At 44.0% G+C, this 19,985-nt stretch overlaps 1 protein-coding gene and 1 long non-coding RNA gene across 5 annotated transcripts in view; one reads left to right on the top strand and one right to left on the bottom strand.

The window, feature by feature from the left end:
• The window catches only part of gpc3 (glypican 3), a 206,204-nt gene that overhangs the window by 16,712 nt on the left and 169,507 nt on the right, over positions 1-19,985 (bottom strand). Inside the window, exons 7-8 of one of the 3 annotated variants that reach the window (XM_019346170.1) lie at positions 2,300-2,486; positions 1,905-2,114 (exon numbers count right to left, since the gene is read on the bottom strand). In XM_019346170.1, coding sequence (XP_019201715.1) covers positions 2,053-2,114; positions 2,300-2,486 — 249 coding nt within the window. In that variant the 3' untranslated portion in view covers positions 1,905-2,052. Of the gene's footprint in view, positions 1-1,904; positions 2,115-2,299; positions 2,487-17,971; positions 19,858-19,985 lie in introns of those variants that run through there. The other 2 variants (XM_019346169.1, XM_025898218.1) reach the window with 2 other exon arrangements.
• LOC102075823 (uncharacterized) overlaps positions 1-19,985 on the top strand; it is a 41,739-nt gene that overhangs the window by 21,604 nt on the left and 150 nt on the right. The window lies entirely within an intron of this gene.

The following is a 19,985-nucleotide window of genomic DNA, read 5'->3' as shown; positions in this document are numbered from 1 at the left end:
AAGTATAAAAAAGGAGCTTAACTCAAGAGATGAACCAGCTTAATGTCTACACATAACAGAAAACATAGCAAAGAACTGATTTTTAACTGTATCTTGAGGCACTTTGTTGCTGCCAGCCTGTTACAAAGATACACACAGTGGGGGGAAATAATTTGAATGATGAATTTGAAAAGAACACAAAAAAAGTTATAAATTGATTTCCATGTCATTGAGTGAACAACTCAACCAAAATTCTGGCTCCACAGACTGGCTGTGTGCCCAAATTCAGCAGGAGATCAAATCATTATTTACTGCACTATAATGTGTTTGCATTTCTTTAATTCAATCTCCAAAAAATGTGCAAATGATAATACAGTTATCATGAGAGGTATAAAACTGTGTTTTTAAAGAGCTATTAGCTGAAAACTTCATGGTGTTGTGCAGTTTGTCCTTTAAAAGTTTGAGGATACAGGACACGTGGAGGATAAAAAAAGAAGTGTCAGCCCTGAAAACTGTCTGCAGCCTATGAACAGTATCTGAACACATATGACACAGGATGTGAGAGATGGATCCAGTCCTTATAGTAAAACATTAGGTAGTTTTACTTTATGGTAAAGCACGGTGGAGGCTCTGTCACGATACAGACTACTTAAGGACCAGAACCTTGACTAAGAAAATTCAGTTTGTCTTAACAGATTTGGACTGATGTTCAAGCTCTTACCTTATATAATGTGTTTCCATTTATGTTTTCACATTTCAATACATCTCTCTGTAAATACAGAGATCATAACAATGTATCCAGAACCCCACAAATGCAACATTTGCATCATTAAATGATTTGCAAATTTAATGCTGTTTTCTTTTTTTTTAACATCACCTCAGGTCATGGTACAGAGATTCTTTGGTATGTAATTTGCAACCAGTTTGGTTCTGGAGGTATGGAGGTGGGTGGTGGGGCAGGTGGTGGTGGGGTGTCCCTGTCCTGGAATAGCTCCCCCGGACTGGAATGTTCTGGGGAATGTGTAGCGCGGAGGTTTGATTGGCTCAGGAGGGGAAGCGTGTCTGTCTGCGTATGTGTTGTCAGAAGGTTATGGAATCCGCGCAGAGAGTCAGTGAGGAGAGATCCATCGTTACACTCGTTTGGTAACAGCCTCGCTCTGGTCACCAGGCTGACAGCTGACCACGTTGGTGGCTTAGGCCTGCCTGTCTGCACCTTGTTGTTGTGGCTTCTGTCACCTTTCCCCACGGCTTGTGTGGGTATGAATGTGTGTCACACCATTGATCGCTTACCAGGCTTTGTGAAATCCGATCTGCCTCGTCCATCTCAGACCAGCAGAGCACAGACAAGCAGGCCATTAGGCCCCTCTGCTCTGCAGGTTAACCTTTGAACTCCAGTCCCCCGTTTGACCAGAATGGACCGAGAGGCCGTGTGGGGTCAGCATTTTGCTAGGTCATCACAGGCTATCAGCAGCTATCTGTGCATCTGCCAATAAGCAGCGACTTCTCAAGGTCTACAAACATTACTGACTTCCATAGAGGCCGGTGCAAACAGGCAAACACAAATGCATGCGACCATGAGGTGCACACATACCTAATCTAGAAATTTACGAGATATAAGTGGAGCTGCAATGAAGCAGAGCTGCACAGAAAGGCTGACGGGAGCGTTTAAGAGAGGGCATCAGGCTCTCACGGCCCAGCCCGCTGGAAGCGATGGCCCTGCAGGATTCCTGTGTGAACCCTGGGTTCCTGCTCTCGCTCCCTGCCCGGCAAACCCAAATCTCTGCCACAACATCCCAGACAGGAGGACTACTCCCACTGCTGTGTTTGCTCAGCTGCGCTGGCTTTGTATCAGTGTATCGAACCCTCTTGTTTCTGCTCCCTGGCTGTTTTCTCCCTCTTCTTCTGTTTGGTTTCTTTTCTTCCAACTGTTTGTGGCCTTTTTTTTGTTCTCTGTTTGGCTTTCACAGCGTACATCTGACATTTTTCACAAGATTGACGGCAGGTCACGAGGTGGAGGTGAGGCAGCTACCTGCGGAAGTCTCATGTCTCCTGCCACATAGTGTCACGTTGGTGTCAACATGCACAGCAGTCACGTAAACCACCTCTCTGCTTTGGACTGCGATCGCTCTGACTCGCTGCAAAAGAGGCCAGATCTATTAATCTGGTTAGCGGGCACAAACATAAACAACTTAACAGCCTTTTTCTTCTTCCTTTTACAGCCTGGCTCATAAATACAATTTAAGCTGATTTTGATTCGTCAGCGTGGATGCAGCATCACTTGAAACCACACAAATTAAAGTTCATTTTGTGCGCGTCTAACCTGCAAAGATGCGTAACCGCTTGCGTCGTGGCGGCGGCCCCAGCCCCGACACCCCTGCGCACTCGTCCTCGTCGTCGCAGTCGCCGCTCTCAAATTCCTCCTCCCCCTCATCGCTCCACCCGTCCGCTCCTGCTCCACGAGACCGGGCTCTCCAGCGCTTCTCAGACACCGTCACAATCTGCAGCAACTGTGGGACAAACAGGAAGCGGTTAAAGGTAATCATGTGAAAAAAATGCACCCTCAGCCTCTCCGTGAGTCACTCTGCGGCTGCGGAGTGGGCCTGCGCATATTAAAAGTTTAACAAAGCTGTGAAAATAAATAAGGGGTGTCTCTTGATCTGAGTGTGTAGCATGTGATTATAACAGGGTGAGGGGAATTCCAGGGAAAAAGGAAAAAGTCGGCGAGATCTAAAAAAGGTTGGTATTTACCAAACGTGTATGATAATCACCAGGCAGGAGAAACAGTTTTGTTATCGGTGCCAGTTTTGTTATTTTGGTCCGAACGTGATTCATTCAAAGGGCTGTGGCTTTCGCTCCATGTAATTTGCCGGTCGAAAAAGAAACTGTGGGGTAAGCAGACTGGTGTGATTGTGTTGTTACTGGCAAACATCATTGTCTTGAGTGGTTGTCTCAGGGCAACAAGGATAACACCACATAACACACTCCGCCCGAGTGGACATCAAGGTCCCCCCCTCCCCCGGCAACTAAAAATACACAGCTGGATGTAAGATTAGGAGAAATGATGTTTGCAATATTTTTGGAGCATTTTAGCTCGAAAGGAAGAGCCGGATAAGATAAAATCCTGCAGATGGATCAATACGACATCAAAGCAAGAAGGTAAAAGACAAACATGCACCACAAGCTCGAGTAAGTGTGCGACAGAAATGTGATTTTCAGCATAGCCTTTATGCAGTTTGGCCTCTGGGCTGGAAAAGCAGTGGCTGTGTGACTTAGACAATTTACAGAAGCTCACAATGAGTTCTGCAACACATTCCTAAACTTTTTCTTCCTTTGTTTGGGAGAAATGTGGGAAACTCATCAACTCATAAATCATAAAAAATACCCCGGAGCTGTTAAGCTAGTTCATTAACGATGTTTAAATTCCAGTCGATCTAGTAAATATATCAAGCTTTACACGTTTAATAACTTAAACTGAATGAAGCATCCTTGAAAAACCTCATTCAGTTCCCATCTTACATGAAAAAAAATGTGTGTGAGAGCTTGGAGACAACCTACACGGCCGCACTCCGACCATTGTTCGGGCTTCACGACATCGCACGTGATTGAGAGCCTCGCCAAAGGAACAGATGTGCTAAATTCCAGCCGCCTGCCCTCCGAGCCTCCTCTCATCTCGCCGCTCGAGCTCCTCCTTATTTGTTTTTTTATTGATTTCCTTCCTATCTGTGTACGTCAGCATGCATATTTTGCTGTTGTTTCTAGTTGTCTTTGGGAGAAAATTGAGTTCATGTGGGCCTCGTCTCAGGTCAGCTGCGACGTCTGTCTGGGCCCAGACTCATGTGTGAGTTTGTGTGCGCGCGACAGAGAGCGGAGGTATAAAAACCCCGAGTTAATCACAGAATTACGTCAGTCAGAAGATAAACAACCCTGTTCCCTTCGCCTCCATATACAAGCCAGTCAATCTGGGTTTTACAAGTGACATAAACTCTAAATTTTGGAGAGGGAACACACATTACCCTGTTCCCAGCACAGCCAACCAACAAACCTCCATTCATTTCGCAACATTGAGGCCATACACGGATGATGACCACAACATTTTTAAAAGCCTGGTCACTTGGACCGAGGGACGGACAAACAGTAACTCACAGACATCGGACAGCGGATCCATAGGAATATTTCAGCTTCTTTTTGAGGCTGTGCAGCAAAGCACCACCTGCTGACAGAGCTGCGCCCTCATGAAAACACCCCGTTATCTTCCACAAGTAACCTCTCCACATCGTGAATGGAACTTTAATGTACTGAACTGTGTTAAAGAGAGATATGTGTTTGCCTGCATTCGCCAGAGCCCTCCACAGATTTACCAAGCTGGTCCCGAAATTCCTCCTAACGGCTTGTATCCTGGCAACTTGTCCAGACTCAGGCACGGGAGGGGCAAACCTTGTTAAAAGGCAAACAGACACTTGTAAAGCGGGGAGAGAACGAGGTGGCTCGGGGTATTTTAGAACAAAACCTAAAAAAAGGAATGAGGAGAGGAGGGAAAACTACTGATGTCAACAGCCCCGTTTGGAGTTTACTGCCATGAGCAGATCTTCACCTTCCAGTATACACACAAACTCGCATAAACAGACATTCTGACGTCTGCTTTACTACATCCTGACGGTAGATGACACACGGATAAGTGTTTACAGTCGTGCAGGATCTGCAGCTTGGTGGAGCTTTGAGCTCAGCGCTAATGTGTCGGCAGGCTAATATCCTCACAATGACAGTGCTGACACACCGGTGTTTGTCAGGTTTAATGTTTACCATCTTAGTTTGGCATGTCAGCTAATGTCACAATCAATTTGTTTAAAAGAATAAATGTTTTGGGTGAATGACCAAATTGAATCACTTAAAAGCTCTTAGTCAGCTGTGAGCAAACATGAGGGGATATATTCAGTCACTGAATGAGTAATTCAGTTCATTATCCTAACATGGAGGCTCTTTACTCCACGGTAAAGGTTAATGTAGCTGGGAGTTAACGCTATACAATCAATGGCCTGCTTCTTCAAACAGAAAACCACACGAAAGCAAACACACACCTTCAAGTTTAATGTGAAAAAGTCAGACGATCCCCACCGATCTCTCAACTTTACAGCAGAATTAAAAATGTTTACATCCTGCTACACAGAATAAATATTCTTGTCTCTATAGTCAGTTTTCCCCTTCGTTAAGATACATTTAGTCATTTTTAAAGTTTATTTAATGGAAAAAAATGTGGCACATAAATATACATTGATTAGCAGTGTTGGTCAAGTTACTTGAAAAAAGTAATTAGTAATTAATTACTGATTACTTCTCCAAAAAAGTAATCCCATTACTTTGATTACTTCTTTACAAAAGTAATTAGTTACTTAGTTACTTTTTACAAACATGATACACAACCTGAATAGGTAATAAAGCAACAGACCTTTCAGCCCAATTCTACTTTTATGCATCATCCATCATGTAAAATGTAATCAAATGAAAAAGTCTCTTTCTAAAAATTGTTTTATGAGTTTTAATCTTTTAACTTTATGCACATTGCATTAAGCAAAAATGTAATTATATGCAACAATCTTTGACTTGAAGAAATTGTTGAACATTTAAACCTATTTTCTGCATATTCCAGCATATAAAATAAAATGTTTTGTGTTTACACTCTTTCAAACAGATGCAAGCAAAACACAGCAGAAAATAAATAAAATCACAGATTCAGCGGCACTGAGTCCTGTCGCTCTTAAATCTATGTTCACCTGTTTAGCACGAGTGGGGCGGGTGGAGGTTTGCCCACAGCCGTCATGTCAGTGGAGGATCCGGGGGTTTCTCTGTAAATTTCACCTTCACATGCTCGGGGCTTGCTCAGAAGTTTAGGGGTTTTTCGCTGTAAAAAGAAGTTTTCTTCCCACGCAGTGAACAGCGGACGTAATGTTTTTGTCACTTTTTACAGAATCAAACTAAAAGTAAGGTCAGTACTTCCACGCTTTAAACGCTGCACGGTCATACTCTCCCCCGCACTCGATATGTTATCCATTGTTGATCTGCACGCGCTTCCATCATTGTCATGAGACACTCTCACAAACAGTACAGTAACACAGTAACGCAGCGTGCTTACAGGAAAGTAACAGTAATCTAATTACCTTTTTTGCAGCAGTAATCCCTTACTTTACTTGTTACTTGAAAAAAATAATCAGATTACAGTAACGCGTTACTGCCCATCACTGTTGATTAGTGTGTAATTATTATCTTCCAACAAACTGATGCAGTCTCATACACTGCAGGGTGCCGCCATGTTGCCCTGCCACCTTGAATACCATGGCTGAGATGGATATCACCGTTCCCCCAACCTCGCTTTATGTTTGTGGCTGGAGAACCACCAACTTATAGATGCTTGCATTCAGTGGAGGGACGTTTAAGTTCATGCCTGGACCTTCAGACTCAGACATGGTGTGTTATAATCTGAGGTGGGCAAAAATGCAAAGGAGAGAGACAACCAGCAACTTAATAAAATGTCATCCTGGTCCTCAAGCATTATGCCCCAAACTGAAGTTACATACAAACTTACACAAACATGCTCTTTTATTCCCCCAAACTGTTACAATTACTTATTGTCAGATTAGAGATGTGACCCTCCCAGCTCCTGACAGCTGACAACAACAAGGCTCAACAACAGCAACAGCAAAGCTAACATTATTCCAGCTAATATTTAGTTTAATTTCATTCTTACATCGTATGAGAGTTTAGTATCCAACAATCCATGACAAAGAAGTTCAGGAAAAAAAGTATCCTCACCAAATCACCTCAGTATCGCTGTCATCAGACAGATGTGAGCTTCTCGGACTCATTAACCTATATTGGACTCGTTACATAATGGGGCAGGTGCCAACGAGGCCAGTGGCTGCTATTAGACGAGTAATAAATATAAATGAAAAACATATAAACATGCTAGCTGGATATATGCAAAGCAACACATGTAAAAATGTTAAGACACAAAATCAATAGCAGTTTAAACTTGGTGTGTCATCTGGTTGGTGTGACCCGTCTAGCGCGCGCCTACACCACTAGTAACCGCCGCTGCTTGCAGATCTATGAAAAGGTGACCCGAGTCTGTAAGTCCCTCCACCCTTTGGAGTCAGGTGGAACTACAGGGGAATTGGAGGAGAGCTGACCCCTGGCAGTGGTGCGTGAACATGCCCTCGTGGCCGTGAACCAGATCCCCAGCTATGGGTAATTAGCACCACTGCCTTGTGGTTGTGTCGGGAGTGACAAAGACCATAGGAGTGTCGGGAATCTGGATTCCCTCCCCGATCCTTGGATTCTGACCTGGTACAAGAAAACGACTCGAGACAGACGCAATTCAATTCAACACTTCTTTATTCACCATGTACATGGGAGATGTGCACAGCGCTAAGCATCCTGCAGATCCGAAGGGCGCTCCCTCGGTCTGTTACATATATAGTATATCTTATCAGATGTTTTTTTCACACCTGCCTTTCCTGTGTGGTTAGTACTCTGTGCTGTTGCATTATTCATGCACAGTTTCAATAAAAACACCTCCCTATATGATTTATCTGCCCCAACTTCTATTCCTATTTCCCTGCACATGCCCTCATTTCCTGTCTGTGTGGGTGACTTTTACATGAACTCTCTATGCACCTTAAGCTTCACTACTTAGTTTTGTGTTCCAATCTGCTGATCTATATCTTTATCTATACTTATTCTGATGTGTTAGACAGCCGCTAGTGCGGTTTGTTCTGTACTATTTCCTATATTATTTTTACTATTTTTCTCCTACAGCTACACAGAAGCCTGCCCTCACAAAAAGGCCTGACCTTAAGATGACCCTCTCATACTCTAATGCAGCAAGCTAACACTACCACAGGAGTAAACCCCGACACAAAATCCAGAATGGAGTCTCAAAGTTGGTTGGATGGCATTCTTGTCACTGTCAGGAAGCTCCTGCATCCTCCCGCCATTCCAAATATATCCTGCCACTGGATCCAGAAGTCCAACTCACTTTAACCCCAATCACACACACAAGTCACAACTTCCAGCAAAAAGTCGTCGTCCTCATGGCAACCGATGAATTACACTGTAAAATGTGCGGTGCGGCTGCAGCATGAAAACTGAGGGAACATCGTACGTTCATTTGGCGAACATACCATAAATGTAAATTTTGAACCTTAAAATAATAAGACATTTATGATCCACCTCAGCTTCAGAGCTCTGATCACTGAGCAGTTCAGAGAATGCTGTTATTCTTCTGAGGAAATATTTTTATTAAAACAATTCTCGGGATTTTGAACAGAAAAAAAGTTCTGTGCACATCACAACGACTGACATTCTAAGATTAATTGTTTTGTCTTAAACCACTGTACTGGATAAATCAATATTTAGCCCTGGTAATGGAGCACAATTAAAATGTCAAAGAAATAACAATTCATTCTGATGAAGACATGAACGCTGTTGTTGTCACAGTACATCTAGTGGGCACAGAAGTCACTGTGGATTAAATATTTAGAGACCACAAATATGCCAGCCGACCAAGTAAGTCTAGAAATATTTTGCCGAGCGCGAGAAACCTACCAGTGACACCAGAGGCAGTTTACAGGAATAGTTCTCACGGGTATTACTGCTAACCTTCATGACAGTTTCATAACTGTTAAGATAAAGTAGTAGACAAACCAACTAACCGACCAACATTGCTATTGTCTCAGAGCTAATCTTTTTTTTAACATGTTGATTATAATGTAGTTTCATGCACACATTTGAGTGAAGAGCATATGAGCTGTACATGGAGAATGCATGAAAACGGTTTTGGAGAATTAAAAAAAGAAACTGTTTATGCCGGCATGGCACTGACCCTTCTCCACAGAGGGACGGGGTGAGGATGACAGGGCAGTAGCTCTGTGGCAGAGCGCTGTGGATTCTGCCCACTGGCTGCCTGCCTCTGCTGCGGCTGCGGTAGCGTGTAGGGGTGGGGTGTATGTTTGTATCGAAAGTGACGCTGCGCTTTTGGCATGGCAAAGCCGCTGCGTGATACGCCAAGAGCATCCAGATTTACCACAAGAGGAGAAACCTCAAGCAGCTCTGAACTGGAATCTTCTGCAATTAAAAAAAAGAGAGAAAAGAAAAACCGAAGCAAGAGGAAGCAGGGAGGAAACAAATAAAAGGGAGTTGTTGTTTTTTCGAGAAATGTTCGGCATGTTTTCCATTACGAGAGGAAATCTCTCGCTCTCCTCTTCTCTGTTTCGCGAGTAGCATCGGGAGCTGGCTCCCACAGACAGCTGGACACAGGGAACATGTAATCAGCCTGACCATAGGCATCCCGCACGCCACAGGGTTCACCTCCCTTTAACACAAAAGTGCAAGTCACACCAAGGAAACATGGGCTCAAAGGCTGCACACAAAGCCCAAACATGTGGTAGATTGCTCAATGCAGGCCGGCCCAGACAGAGACACAGAAACCACAAGTCTGTCACTGCCTCCCACACATGACATGAACTCCACACAGGGTCACTGCTCCACACGACAGCTGCAGCTGAGCCTCAGAGCCTCTGGCTGACCTCCGCTGATAGAAATCAACCTGCGCTCGCTGATCATCAGCTGTGGTCTGCTCGAGCTGGCACCGAGATCTTGGATCACATTTTGCCATAAGTCACAGAAATGTTCAGAATGTAGGAAGAGCCTGGTTGAATGGGTGATAGTCAAAAACAGAGAGGATGAGTAAAAAAGGAAAAGTGCATGGAATTTTTTTTATCAGTGTCTGTGATTGGGATCAGGGCCTGTGTTATGTCCTCCTCTCCATGCACAGGACTTGTCTGGACATGCTGCTATGTGACTCGGCCCAGATGGAATCTGCAGGACTGAATGTTTCTATCAGTGCTTCAACACATTTACATCACGCCTGCAAATCTAATCTATAGAATTTAAGGATTAGGTTTCCAAACAGACTACCTCCCATAACTTAAAAAAAAAAAAGGTTCCTGAGTGTTGATGGTTTCTATAATTGTTCTGACCTGAAGGCAATCAGTGACACAGTGATGAAATTAGCTGACCTGATTTATGGGGTTTCAGTCCTGCTTTTTTAGAGTAGCTTTGCATGACTCACAATTAAAAATAATCCTTATTTACCTGATACTGTCCACCTGTGTGAAACAAACAGTTTTAGCCCCTCTCCCTTTGTGGGAGCGTTTTTCTCCACAGACTCTGTAGTCCTCCTCCACCCTACAAAGCTTTTCAGTGTCTGATGAGCTGCAGGAAAAGTGTTTCCTCAATAAGCAGCGCTGTTAGAAGGCTAAGTTAACAAATGTTCATGGGAATAAGGCGGCAGTGCAAAGAACTTCCAGGAAGTGTTGGGTACTAAAGCAGAGGTTTTCCTGGAATAAAACAGGCCTATAATTAAAAAAAAAAAAAAAAGGTCACAAATGCAGTGGTGTGCAAAAGTCTTGAGTCACCCCTCATTTGTTTATATTTTGCTTCCCAGTAGCCAGACATGATGTAATTCTCATCCAGGCTTTCTAGTTGTTTCTTTGGACACTGGCAGATTTTTTCACACATTTTCAGTCCATTCCTTGTACCTGACCAGCATTTTTCTGTTTAGCTGCTTAACAGTGACCTATAAATCATTCAAGCATGAAAAATGGCACCTAACTCCAGGGATGAAGAAGTCCTATATGCACATACAGCAGACAATTTACAAATAACTCATTTTAAATTGAATCTTTAGGCACTAGTGGCCTGTCACAAAAACAAATAATAAGTTCCCATTTCTTTACAAAGTTAAAAAAATTATGCAGTTTAACAGACAAAGTGGCACGAACCAACAAGGCGATTCCCAAAGAGCTGTTTATTGTAAATGTGTATCCATATCTCAGCATGGTGTGCAGTGTATCTTTAAAGAATATGAGGAAAAAGAACAAGTGGAGTACAAAAGAAGTGGCAGGCCTAAAAAACAAGTACAGCAGATGAACAGTATCTGAGACTCGTGTTCTTAAGAAACAGGAAAATAATTCAGGAAGGACCTGAGAGAGGACCTAAGGACACCGAATGGAACACTATCAGTCATGGATTGGACTCCCCAGATCCTGGACCTCAGCATTATTGAAGCAGTGTGGGATCATTTTGACAGAGGATGGAACAAACAGACGAAACATCCAAAGAACAGCTTTGAATGTCCTTTAAGAAGCCTGGAGAACTACATAAGCTACATAAGAAAGTTCGGGCTGTGTTAAAGAATAAAGGTGGTCACGTGAAGTTCATTCAGACTTTACAAACTCTGTTCTTTATGCTGTATGTTCTGATAAATCATTGAACCTCGCATTTCTCTAGCAATGGCTCGAGACCTTTGCACGGCCCTGTATTTTCCACACAATGCTGCTGATTTTTCTTTGAAGACCAAAACATCTTTGGTACATGTCACAACCCTTTGATGTGGAGTCTGACTCACACACATGCTCCAAACTGATGCTGATGTTGCCCCATGTCTGCTGAGTGTGTGTTGGAAAATATTTGCTAAAATATTACCCACAATTCTCATCAGGTAGGAAACTATTGTTTTGATGGACATGTGGAATGCTTTCAAGCAGTCTAGCCACATGTTCTAAACTTTCCCATCTTTATTTAGAAGTGAAACCAACCTCACAGTGAACCTCAAGTGTCGGTAATAACCCCTTCTTCCACTGAGAAAGCACAAAGCTCCAAAAACGGATGTTTGCATCATGCCTTTGTTTCTCCGACTAACCTGAAGTTCTGTTTACAGCATGTTTAATTGTCTGATTGTATGCATGTGTTAGCCTCTCAGCCTTCTTCTAAGCAATGCTTGCCATAGCTCAGAAGTGTGCTTGAGGAGTATAATTCTGTTATAACTAACAGAAATAGTGTCCTGAACTAAGAAAATTAGACCCAGATTATAAGACGTTTCTCCCGTACCTTCCTGGTTAGAAATAGTTTGCGACACTCTGGTATTGATATAAAAGCGTCTCTAGCAGAAAAAAGGTACAGCACATTTTTAAAGCAAGCGTGCAGGTCATTGTGTCAGACAAAGCCTTTTCATCACGCACTGTTTTTCTTGATAAATGAAGGAAATGGACTTTCCTTGCATCTAATGCGTACATGTCCCGTGAGCCGCTGTGTTCCTGTCACGCTGGCAGATATCCCTGTTCGGAGCTCGTAGCCTGGGGAGAAACGGCATGAGAGTGGAAATAAATGAGGCACATCATGGGAGAGTAGAGACAGATAGACAGACAGATGGAGGAATGACAGGAGGCGCTTTCCACAGAGTGAGTCATGGAAAGCTCCTCAGCGGGACAGAGCGGCGTTTGGGTCAGCGCAGCCTGCCTCGCATCCCCACCCGCTCTCCTCGAGTCGTTACTCAACTTTTATTGAATGTGAAATGTAAAGAGAGGAGGAGGAGGAGGAGGAGGAGGAGGACCAGCGCTGTCTCATTCTCCTCTGTTTCTTCTCCCCTCACCCTCCTGTCTTCCTCTATCTGTCCACGCTCGAGCATGTCACGCAACAGGAGCTCAGCCTCAGACGGTTAATGCAGACAAAATTAATTTCCTGATGTTCATTCCAGTCGGACACAGAACACGCAGGAGGAAAAAAAAGAAGCGTTTCTCCGGTCCGGCATGAAACTGGGAGTGTTTCTGCTCCACCTTAGCCCATAACTCTATTTCCAGACCTCTTAGTTTGGACTGAATCCTGAATGCATGTTTAGAAGATGTTGCAGAGGGAGCTTAGGGGGTTCCTCTGATATATAACCTGTGTGCATTTAAATTAAATAAACTGTTGGTGTTTAAGAATAGAAGAATGTTGTTTTCCAACACGCTAGGCTCAGATCGAGGCGGCGCATGAACGCAGGGGGTTAACTCCCTTCAGTATTAAATATATCTGGTATGACAGCAATTTTCAATCTTTTTTTGAGGCTAACCAAATGAAAATATCGACTTATGTCTGTGAATGTGCCTGATTGTCTCTATGGGGTTTAATAGTTTAAAAAGTCTCATTCCTGCTCGGGCCGCTGGTTGCTAAATCTGATTACACCCCGTCAGACAATCTCTTTTTGTCCGCTGCCCATCTGCTTTACACGTTATCGCCGTGCTTTCCAGAGTCATGTGTTGCTCAGAAATCCTCCATTTCAACATCAGCAGACTGTCACTGCATGTCCCATGATCACACCTAGTGGGAATCGGTGGATGCTCACTGGGGCAAGCGGGTAAGAAAGAGTGGAGGAGCTATGCTTGTGTGTGAGCGGCAATCAGCTGATGTGCTGTAGGCTTAGCTTAGCTTCTAGCCTAAGCGCATAGAGACCTGAAGGTGCTGGAAAGAATGAAAGAGAAACGTAAAAACCGCTAACCACAGAGATATATAGGGGTCTTGCGATATGAGAAGATGGGGAGCATGAGAGGGGATGATAAAATTTGGGAGTGCTGACATTTTGACAGGTCTAGAGAGGAGCCTCAACTGAGCTGTAACCCCCCACCCCGCCCTGAGCACTGCCGTCCCAAACAAAAGGCGGAGGATGAACAGGGGAGGTCTATGACCCTCGCGGATAAGACCCTATGATGACCTAGCAGAAACAGGAAACAGGAAGTGTGACCCATGACCTCTACGGGGAGGTATCCTGTTACACAGCAACATATGACTGTGCCCAGCGACAGAGAGTGTGAGAACGCAGCAGGAAGACTCAGCTGTCCGGTTCCCTGACAGTTCAACGAAAAGTCAAGAATCGGCAAAGAAAAATTAGCACGAAAAAGACAAACAAACAAACAAACAAGCCCTCAGCTCAGAATCACAGGTAAAAAATAGGAAAATACCCCTCACGGGTGTTCATGCTCAGCAAGGCGAGTGCCCGCCTTGTGCTGTGGGGTTTTTATAAGCCGGCTGTGTGATAATTACACCCACTGGGGTGGTAGTGGTGTGGGAGCGAAGGGGGTGGCATGGGCCTCAGGATTGATTGAGGGTTTGGGGAGGGGGCGAAGATGGAGGGAGAGGTGGAGGTGTGGAGGTAAGGAGGAATGGGTGGCAGTGGTAGAAAGGATGGTTGGGACTCATTAGCAGGCAGACTAATTGGGAGGAAAAGGCCCCTCACATGCTCTGTCTGACCTCACAGTCAGCAGGGGAGAAAGCCCGGGGTGGGAGAATGGTGTGTGAGTGTGTGTGTGTGTGTGTGTGTGTGTGTGTTCGGTGGTGGAGGAGGGCAATCTGTTGGCTGGATTTGTCAAGTTGAGGAACCACAACTGCTCAAATCCTAAACTTACCATTAAGTCCTAAGTCTCCGGAAAACGAAAGGATAACACGCACGGTGCGCTAACAGGGGTACACAAACGCCCTGCAGCCCCTTCAGAGGTTTACACCAGGTGTCACACTTCATTTAAAGCACCCCTCGTGGGCTCGTACCCGCTCACAAATATTAGCATCCCCTCCTTCATCTCTGCTGTACATGAAAAAAAAGAAAATAAAAAAAAAACGAGGAGGGTAAGAGGACAAAGCCCTGAGGGGATACATAAAAAAACGCTTCAAAACCCTCTCAGTAAATAACATCAAACAGAAGTCAGTCTCTTTGACTGCAGTACGTGTAATGACTAGGTTAGCAAGTTTACAAAACAGCAGGCCTAGTCTGACACCCATAGTGTGTACTAGTCCTAAGTTAAAGGCCACTGCACACATCTCTACAGTAGAATTCAGTAAAGGGTTTCTTATTTATATATTCCTGCTATATGAGCTTCAGTGTGTCCGCAATTAATTACTACCACTGTGCACAGTGACTCGGGACGAGTGTTTCTGTGAGCTATGATATTAAAGAGTGCATTCTGCGCGAGCATGCACTAGGTGTCAAGCGCACGCTGCCCAGGCTCTGGTGGCTCGGAGGAAGTGAGACTGCGTGATGGAATTTGTGGCGCTTGGGATCTGGTTTATTTTCCACCCTGGATTCCTGTCCTACCTGCAGGATTTTCCCAGGTTCTGGCTTCAATTAGTCTGGGAAGCTGTGAGCAGAAGAGAGGTGGGTGTGGGGAGGAGGGAGGGGGAGTCTTGGGGTTTTAGGGGAGGGATAGAAGGTGGGGGCTGGAGGAGCGAAGGGCGACAGCGCTGCAGTCTGTCACACACAACTCAGCACAGCTGGGGAGATGGAAAGAAGTGAAATGAACAGGGAGGGATAGAGACGGATGGAAGTAAAAGCTAAAATGTTCAAATAGCTGAAAATGAAAGCTTTGGCTGGCAATGTGAAGACGTTATTTTTCAAATTACAGAGCAATTATAACAGTGTCAGATCAAACAGCTGTGTTTTAATGAAACTGACTCATAAAAGATGCATTCAAAATTTAAGCTCTCCAAAGAGTGTCGTGTAGCCAGAAAAGGGGGGCTGTCAGAATAATCCCAGGAGGTCTGACCCTCCAAATGGCAAACTCATCTGACAAATGAAACGCTCTGTAATCAAAGACCAATCACATAATTGCTCTATTTTGCCACTAGCTCAACCATCTCCTGCCAGATTAGTTGTTCAGAGGAGAAACTTGATACTCTGGGAAGTTAAACAGATGTTCAGAAAAAACAACAAAAAAAACAAACTAATCCCCTCAGAACAAGAACACATCATCAATATAATATGTTCTAATTTAGGAGCGCTAACGCCCCTACGTCCCCTGTGCGCAGGAACTTTACGAAAAACGAAAGTGTTAATGCAGAGTCACGTTCACACAGTCCACTTCTCAGCAAGAAAACCAGGAAGAATCGCCAGTCTGGCATCAAAAGAATATCTCCAACCTGACGTCAGAGCCGAGGAGAGAGCGAGCTCGAGCACTCTCGTCTTTATCAGCTCATATTGCATATACAGACAGGACCTCACACGGGAATTTGTTACACACAGTGTTTGCATGCACAAAAATGTCCGTGGCTCCTCACAGTCCCGCACTGTTTAAAGATTCCAAGTCGGGAAGCAATAACTGAAGGAGAAAGCCATTTCTCCTCATCCATTTATAGTGTGTGGCTCACTTTAAACTTGGCTACGACTCAGTCATGACATCAACCGCTTCAGGCGTGAGAAAACGCTGTTTTATAAGCTGAGGCGACCGGCTCTGAATTTTTTCCTCTTCTTATTGTGTTTAGTTTAGCCTCACAGAGGCACAAAGGCAAGGGGTCCCCTGCCAAACTGTCTCTGTATCTGCTGATACTCTGATCAACACTGACAACGTGAGAAATGACACATTTCCGCCGCATAGCTGCATTTCACAGGGCCATCGTCACGGAGCACTTAAGAGTGGAGGAATGAAACATCAGGGGGATTAAAGTTGGAAGGAAGTAGATTTTTTGGAGGGGTCCCACGTTCCCCCTCGCTCTTGGAGAGTGTAGCCCCCTATATTTTACGACACAGTCTTACATACTGTGGTCTGGGAGCGATTCGCTTTTTGAAAGTGGGTCAGTACGAGCTGGAAGAACCGTTGCTCGTGTTCGCTGCTACAGCCAAAAGGAGAATAATGTTCATTCAAATGGAAAACGTGCACAGGAGAAAAGAGCCTTATAGGATTTGCAGAGGACTGTATGCAAGCGACCCCTGTCCAGCATGCAGAGCTGAATGCATATCCAGGACTTACATGTGCACATTCATCTGAGCACGATCGTCTGTGAATACTGCAGGTTTTAATCAACATGGCACTCCGCTGTTTGCCTTCCTGGACCATTACGCAACATTACTATCTCACCGTTGGCCTGTCCTCATACACTTTGCATATAAACAGGGCAGATGAAAGTAATTATCTGTGAGCCATAGCCCCACTCTTTCATATCACATGGTTAATTAGTTGCTTTTAGCCCTGCATCATCTGGAACTGGTGGTCTTTCAACTGGCGGGGAGGCGGAGACCTTGTAAAACTGCTTTTAACTGAACAACATCACTTTCTCCAGTGCCCTCGGTGGTTGTTTACAATATGTAAGCAGAGAGCAGGACCATGAAATGCGGTATATACTCAATAAACATTTAGCAGGATTAGAAAGTATGTTTAAGGCTGTGCCTCTCTGCTGAAGAGGGACTTGATCCTTCCCTGTTGGCAGGTATCCTTTCAAACATATTAGCATTGTAGCTCCGGGTATGGTCATGTTGCCAAGTCACTTGGTACACAACTTGGTTTCAGATTTGAAATTTGACAAATTGTTATTCTTGGCCTCCCAAAGGAAGGATCCCACTGAGTCTGGCAACAGTTTTGAAAAGGTTTGTATGCATTCATGTATGTCGTTAGGTTAGCTCAACCAGGGGGTTAACACTTGTGGCTGGGAGTAAAATCTTAACTGGTAATACTGGCCCCTAATGGACGGACAATTCTATGCAGTCTGTGAAAACTTGAATACATTGCAAGTAGCAGCCAGGCATTGCTAATCATTGATCATTAACTGATCATCTGCAAGTGTGAGCAGTTTGGTTTTTGCAGTTTGCTGGTCTGAAGCGTTCAGATATGTGGACGGCCCACAAAATTCACCCCGAGGTCAGACCGTGCAATGCTCAGAGATACTGCAAAAAAGCCACGAGCTACATCTCAGACTCTGCAGGCCTCAATCAGGATGTTAAATGTTAAAGTTCATGACAGTACAACTAGAGAAAGACTGAACAAGTATGGCCTGTTTGGAAGAGTTGCCAGGAGAAAGCGTCCTCTCTCCAAAAAGAGCATGGCAGCATGGTTTATATTTGCAAAGCTCCATCTGAACAAAACACAGGACTTCTGGAACAATGTTGTTTGGACAGACGAGACCAAAGTGCAGATGTTTGACCGTAACGCACAGCGCCATGTTTGGAGAAAAGCGAACAGAGCACATCTCTTACCAACTGTCAAGCACAGTGGTGGAGGGGTCAGTGTTTGTGCTGGTTTTGCAGCCACAGTATAACCAGTATTCTAGAGTCAGCGCCCATTATTAACATCACTCTACCAGTTTATTGGTTGAGCTCCCGTACACAGATGCCAAAAAACCACAGTGACAATAATAAACATTAGATCCATGACCATGTTAACATCAACATCAGGCAAATGGACATTGTGCAGATTAGCACTTTTATTGTGTCTCAGAGCTCCAACTAAAGCAAAAGTAATTTTATTTTTATAAAAACTAATTAGTTTCATATGTTTTGATAAGAGATGTTACAAGAAAATTACAAATTACTATCAAGATAAACTCGGGTGAGCCATCTTCCCCTAAAATTCCAATACTTTAAACTTCTCAGTGGGCTGATTTACAGCAGGACTATTGCAGCAGATTGCACAACATTGCAAGGTGTTCCTGTCATTTTGCACGCCCAAGTATAATGGTGATTGGTTTTAAAAATATTAGTTTAATCCTATTTCTGCAACAAAAGGGGGGAGGGAAAACATGGCTGTGAGCCATGAACAGTTTTACTGCACATGAAATATGCAATCAAGTGCAGTCATTCTTTTGTCAGATGTTAATCCAGACTATTGAAGTTAAGATCTGAAGGGAAGGGGAGCCGAAGCAGAAACACGCTTGACTCTGCTGCACGGTCATCAGATATGAGACTAAAAGCTCCCTTGCGAATGGTCAATCTGCATAAATATTAACCGATTGTGTAAACAGAATCAAAACCCCATAAACGTCCACATGTTTGCCACATCATCAGTACAACATGGGAGCCAATTAGAAATGGGAATTAGGTTACTGAGAACATATGACTTGACTGAGTTCATGCTTCCAAGGGATTGTCTCAATGTCTATAACACAATGAGCTCAGTCATTTCACTAAACTGCATTTTCTTGCAAAATCTCATCAAAAGCCTATCAGGAACTCGATCCACACGGTAAACAGTCTGCACTGCAGCAGCTCTGCTTGTAATCATATGGCTACAATTGTTTATCCGTGCCGATGCAGGAAGTTTTGAAAGGCTTATTACATTAAAGGGTATGTCCTGTGTTTTTAAGCTTAAAGGATAATTCAGGTTTATTACAGCTTGGCTTTTATTTTGGTCATTTTGGCTCTCACTCCTACCTATAATAATAGTGTACAAAATTGCTCCAAAGAAGCCTGAAAGGGCAAAAAATGCACAGTCAGGTGATCACACTGACTTTTACACTGAAATTATTACACAAAACATCCATCCTGGTCTCTGCACTGAGGGATTATTATTGACATTTTATGCTTTCTTTGCGTTGTAGCACCAAATAAAATGGTTAAACAGTTTTTCTTTCCCCAGTGAATGTCAGGAACTTTCTCTGGTGAGTCCAACGTCTTCACAGCTCACAGAAAAGATGGCCAAAACTATAAAAAAAAAATAAGACCCACATTTTTAGGAATGAGCGTTTAAACTGCCTAACGTATGTAGAGCCAGGATGAATCATGTATGGTGGCGTTTGAAGGCAGCAGGAGGCGTCTGACACATATGAATGAAGTAATACTGCAGAAGTAAATGATAGAATTACACCGTTTCAACCCAAAGCCCTCTGAATTTTTTTTTCTTGAGGCTCTCTGGTTGTCAGCAGGGAGTGGAGAAGGGTCCGGAGCTACTTCTTAGATCTCCCAGGTTCCCTTTTAAACAGGGGAATCCACCTAGACAGGGCTACAACATCCTAAAGCTCAAACACACTCGTGTTAACACGCACACATATGTGTGTATGCATGTGGGAGGGGGCGAGGGGTAGTCAGCTGGAAGTGTTGACAGCTACAAGTGCAACCACCAAGAATCAGGAAGTGCCGGCAGATCTGTGGGCTGATACATGAGTTCGATCCTGCATCTCTGAACAAAGCCAGCCTGCTCCGACCGTGGTTTACATGCCAGCGGAAGTGGTGGGAAAAAAACAAGGGCTTCGGCCTTGATGACAGCTGGGCCTTTTGTGGATGGAGGACACGCATCCTTTCATTTTCTGGCTGCCCTGCGGGAGAATTTGTGTCCAGGAAGAGCTTTTTTTTTAAACAGTTTCCAGTCAAAAGTGTTTTGCTGTGTTTAAAAAAGGGCAAAATAGTAAACAAAGCATCCTCATTTAACATCTTTGCTTGGCTT

This window comes from Oreochromis niloticus, linkage group LG2, assembly GCF_001858045.2.
Source record: "Oreochromis niloticus isolate F11D_XX linkage group LG2, O_niloticus_UMD_NMBU, whole genome shotgun sequence".
Taxonomy (NCBI): Eukaryota; Metazoa; Chordata; class Actinopteri; order Cichliformes; family Cichlidae; genus Oreochromis; species Oreochromis niloticus.
This window is presented reverse-complemented; position numbering and strand designations above follow the sequence as displayed.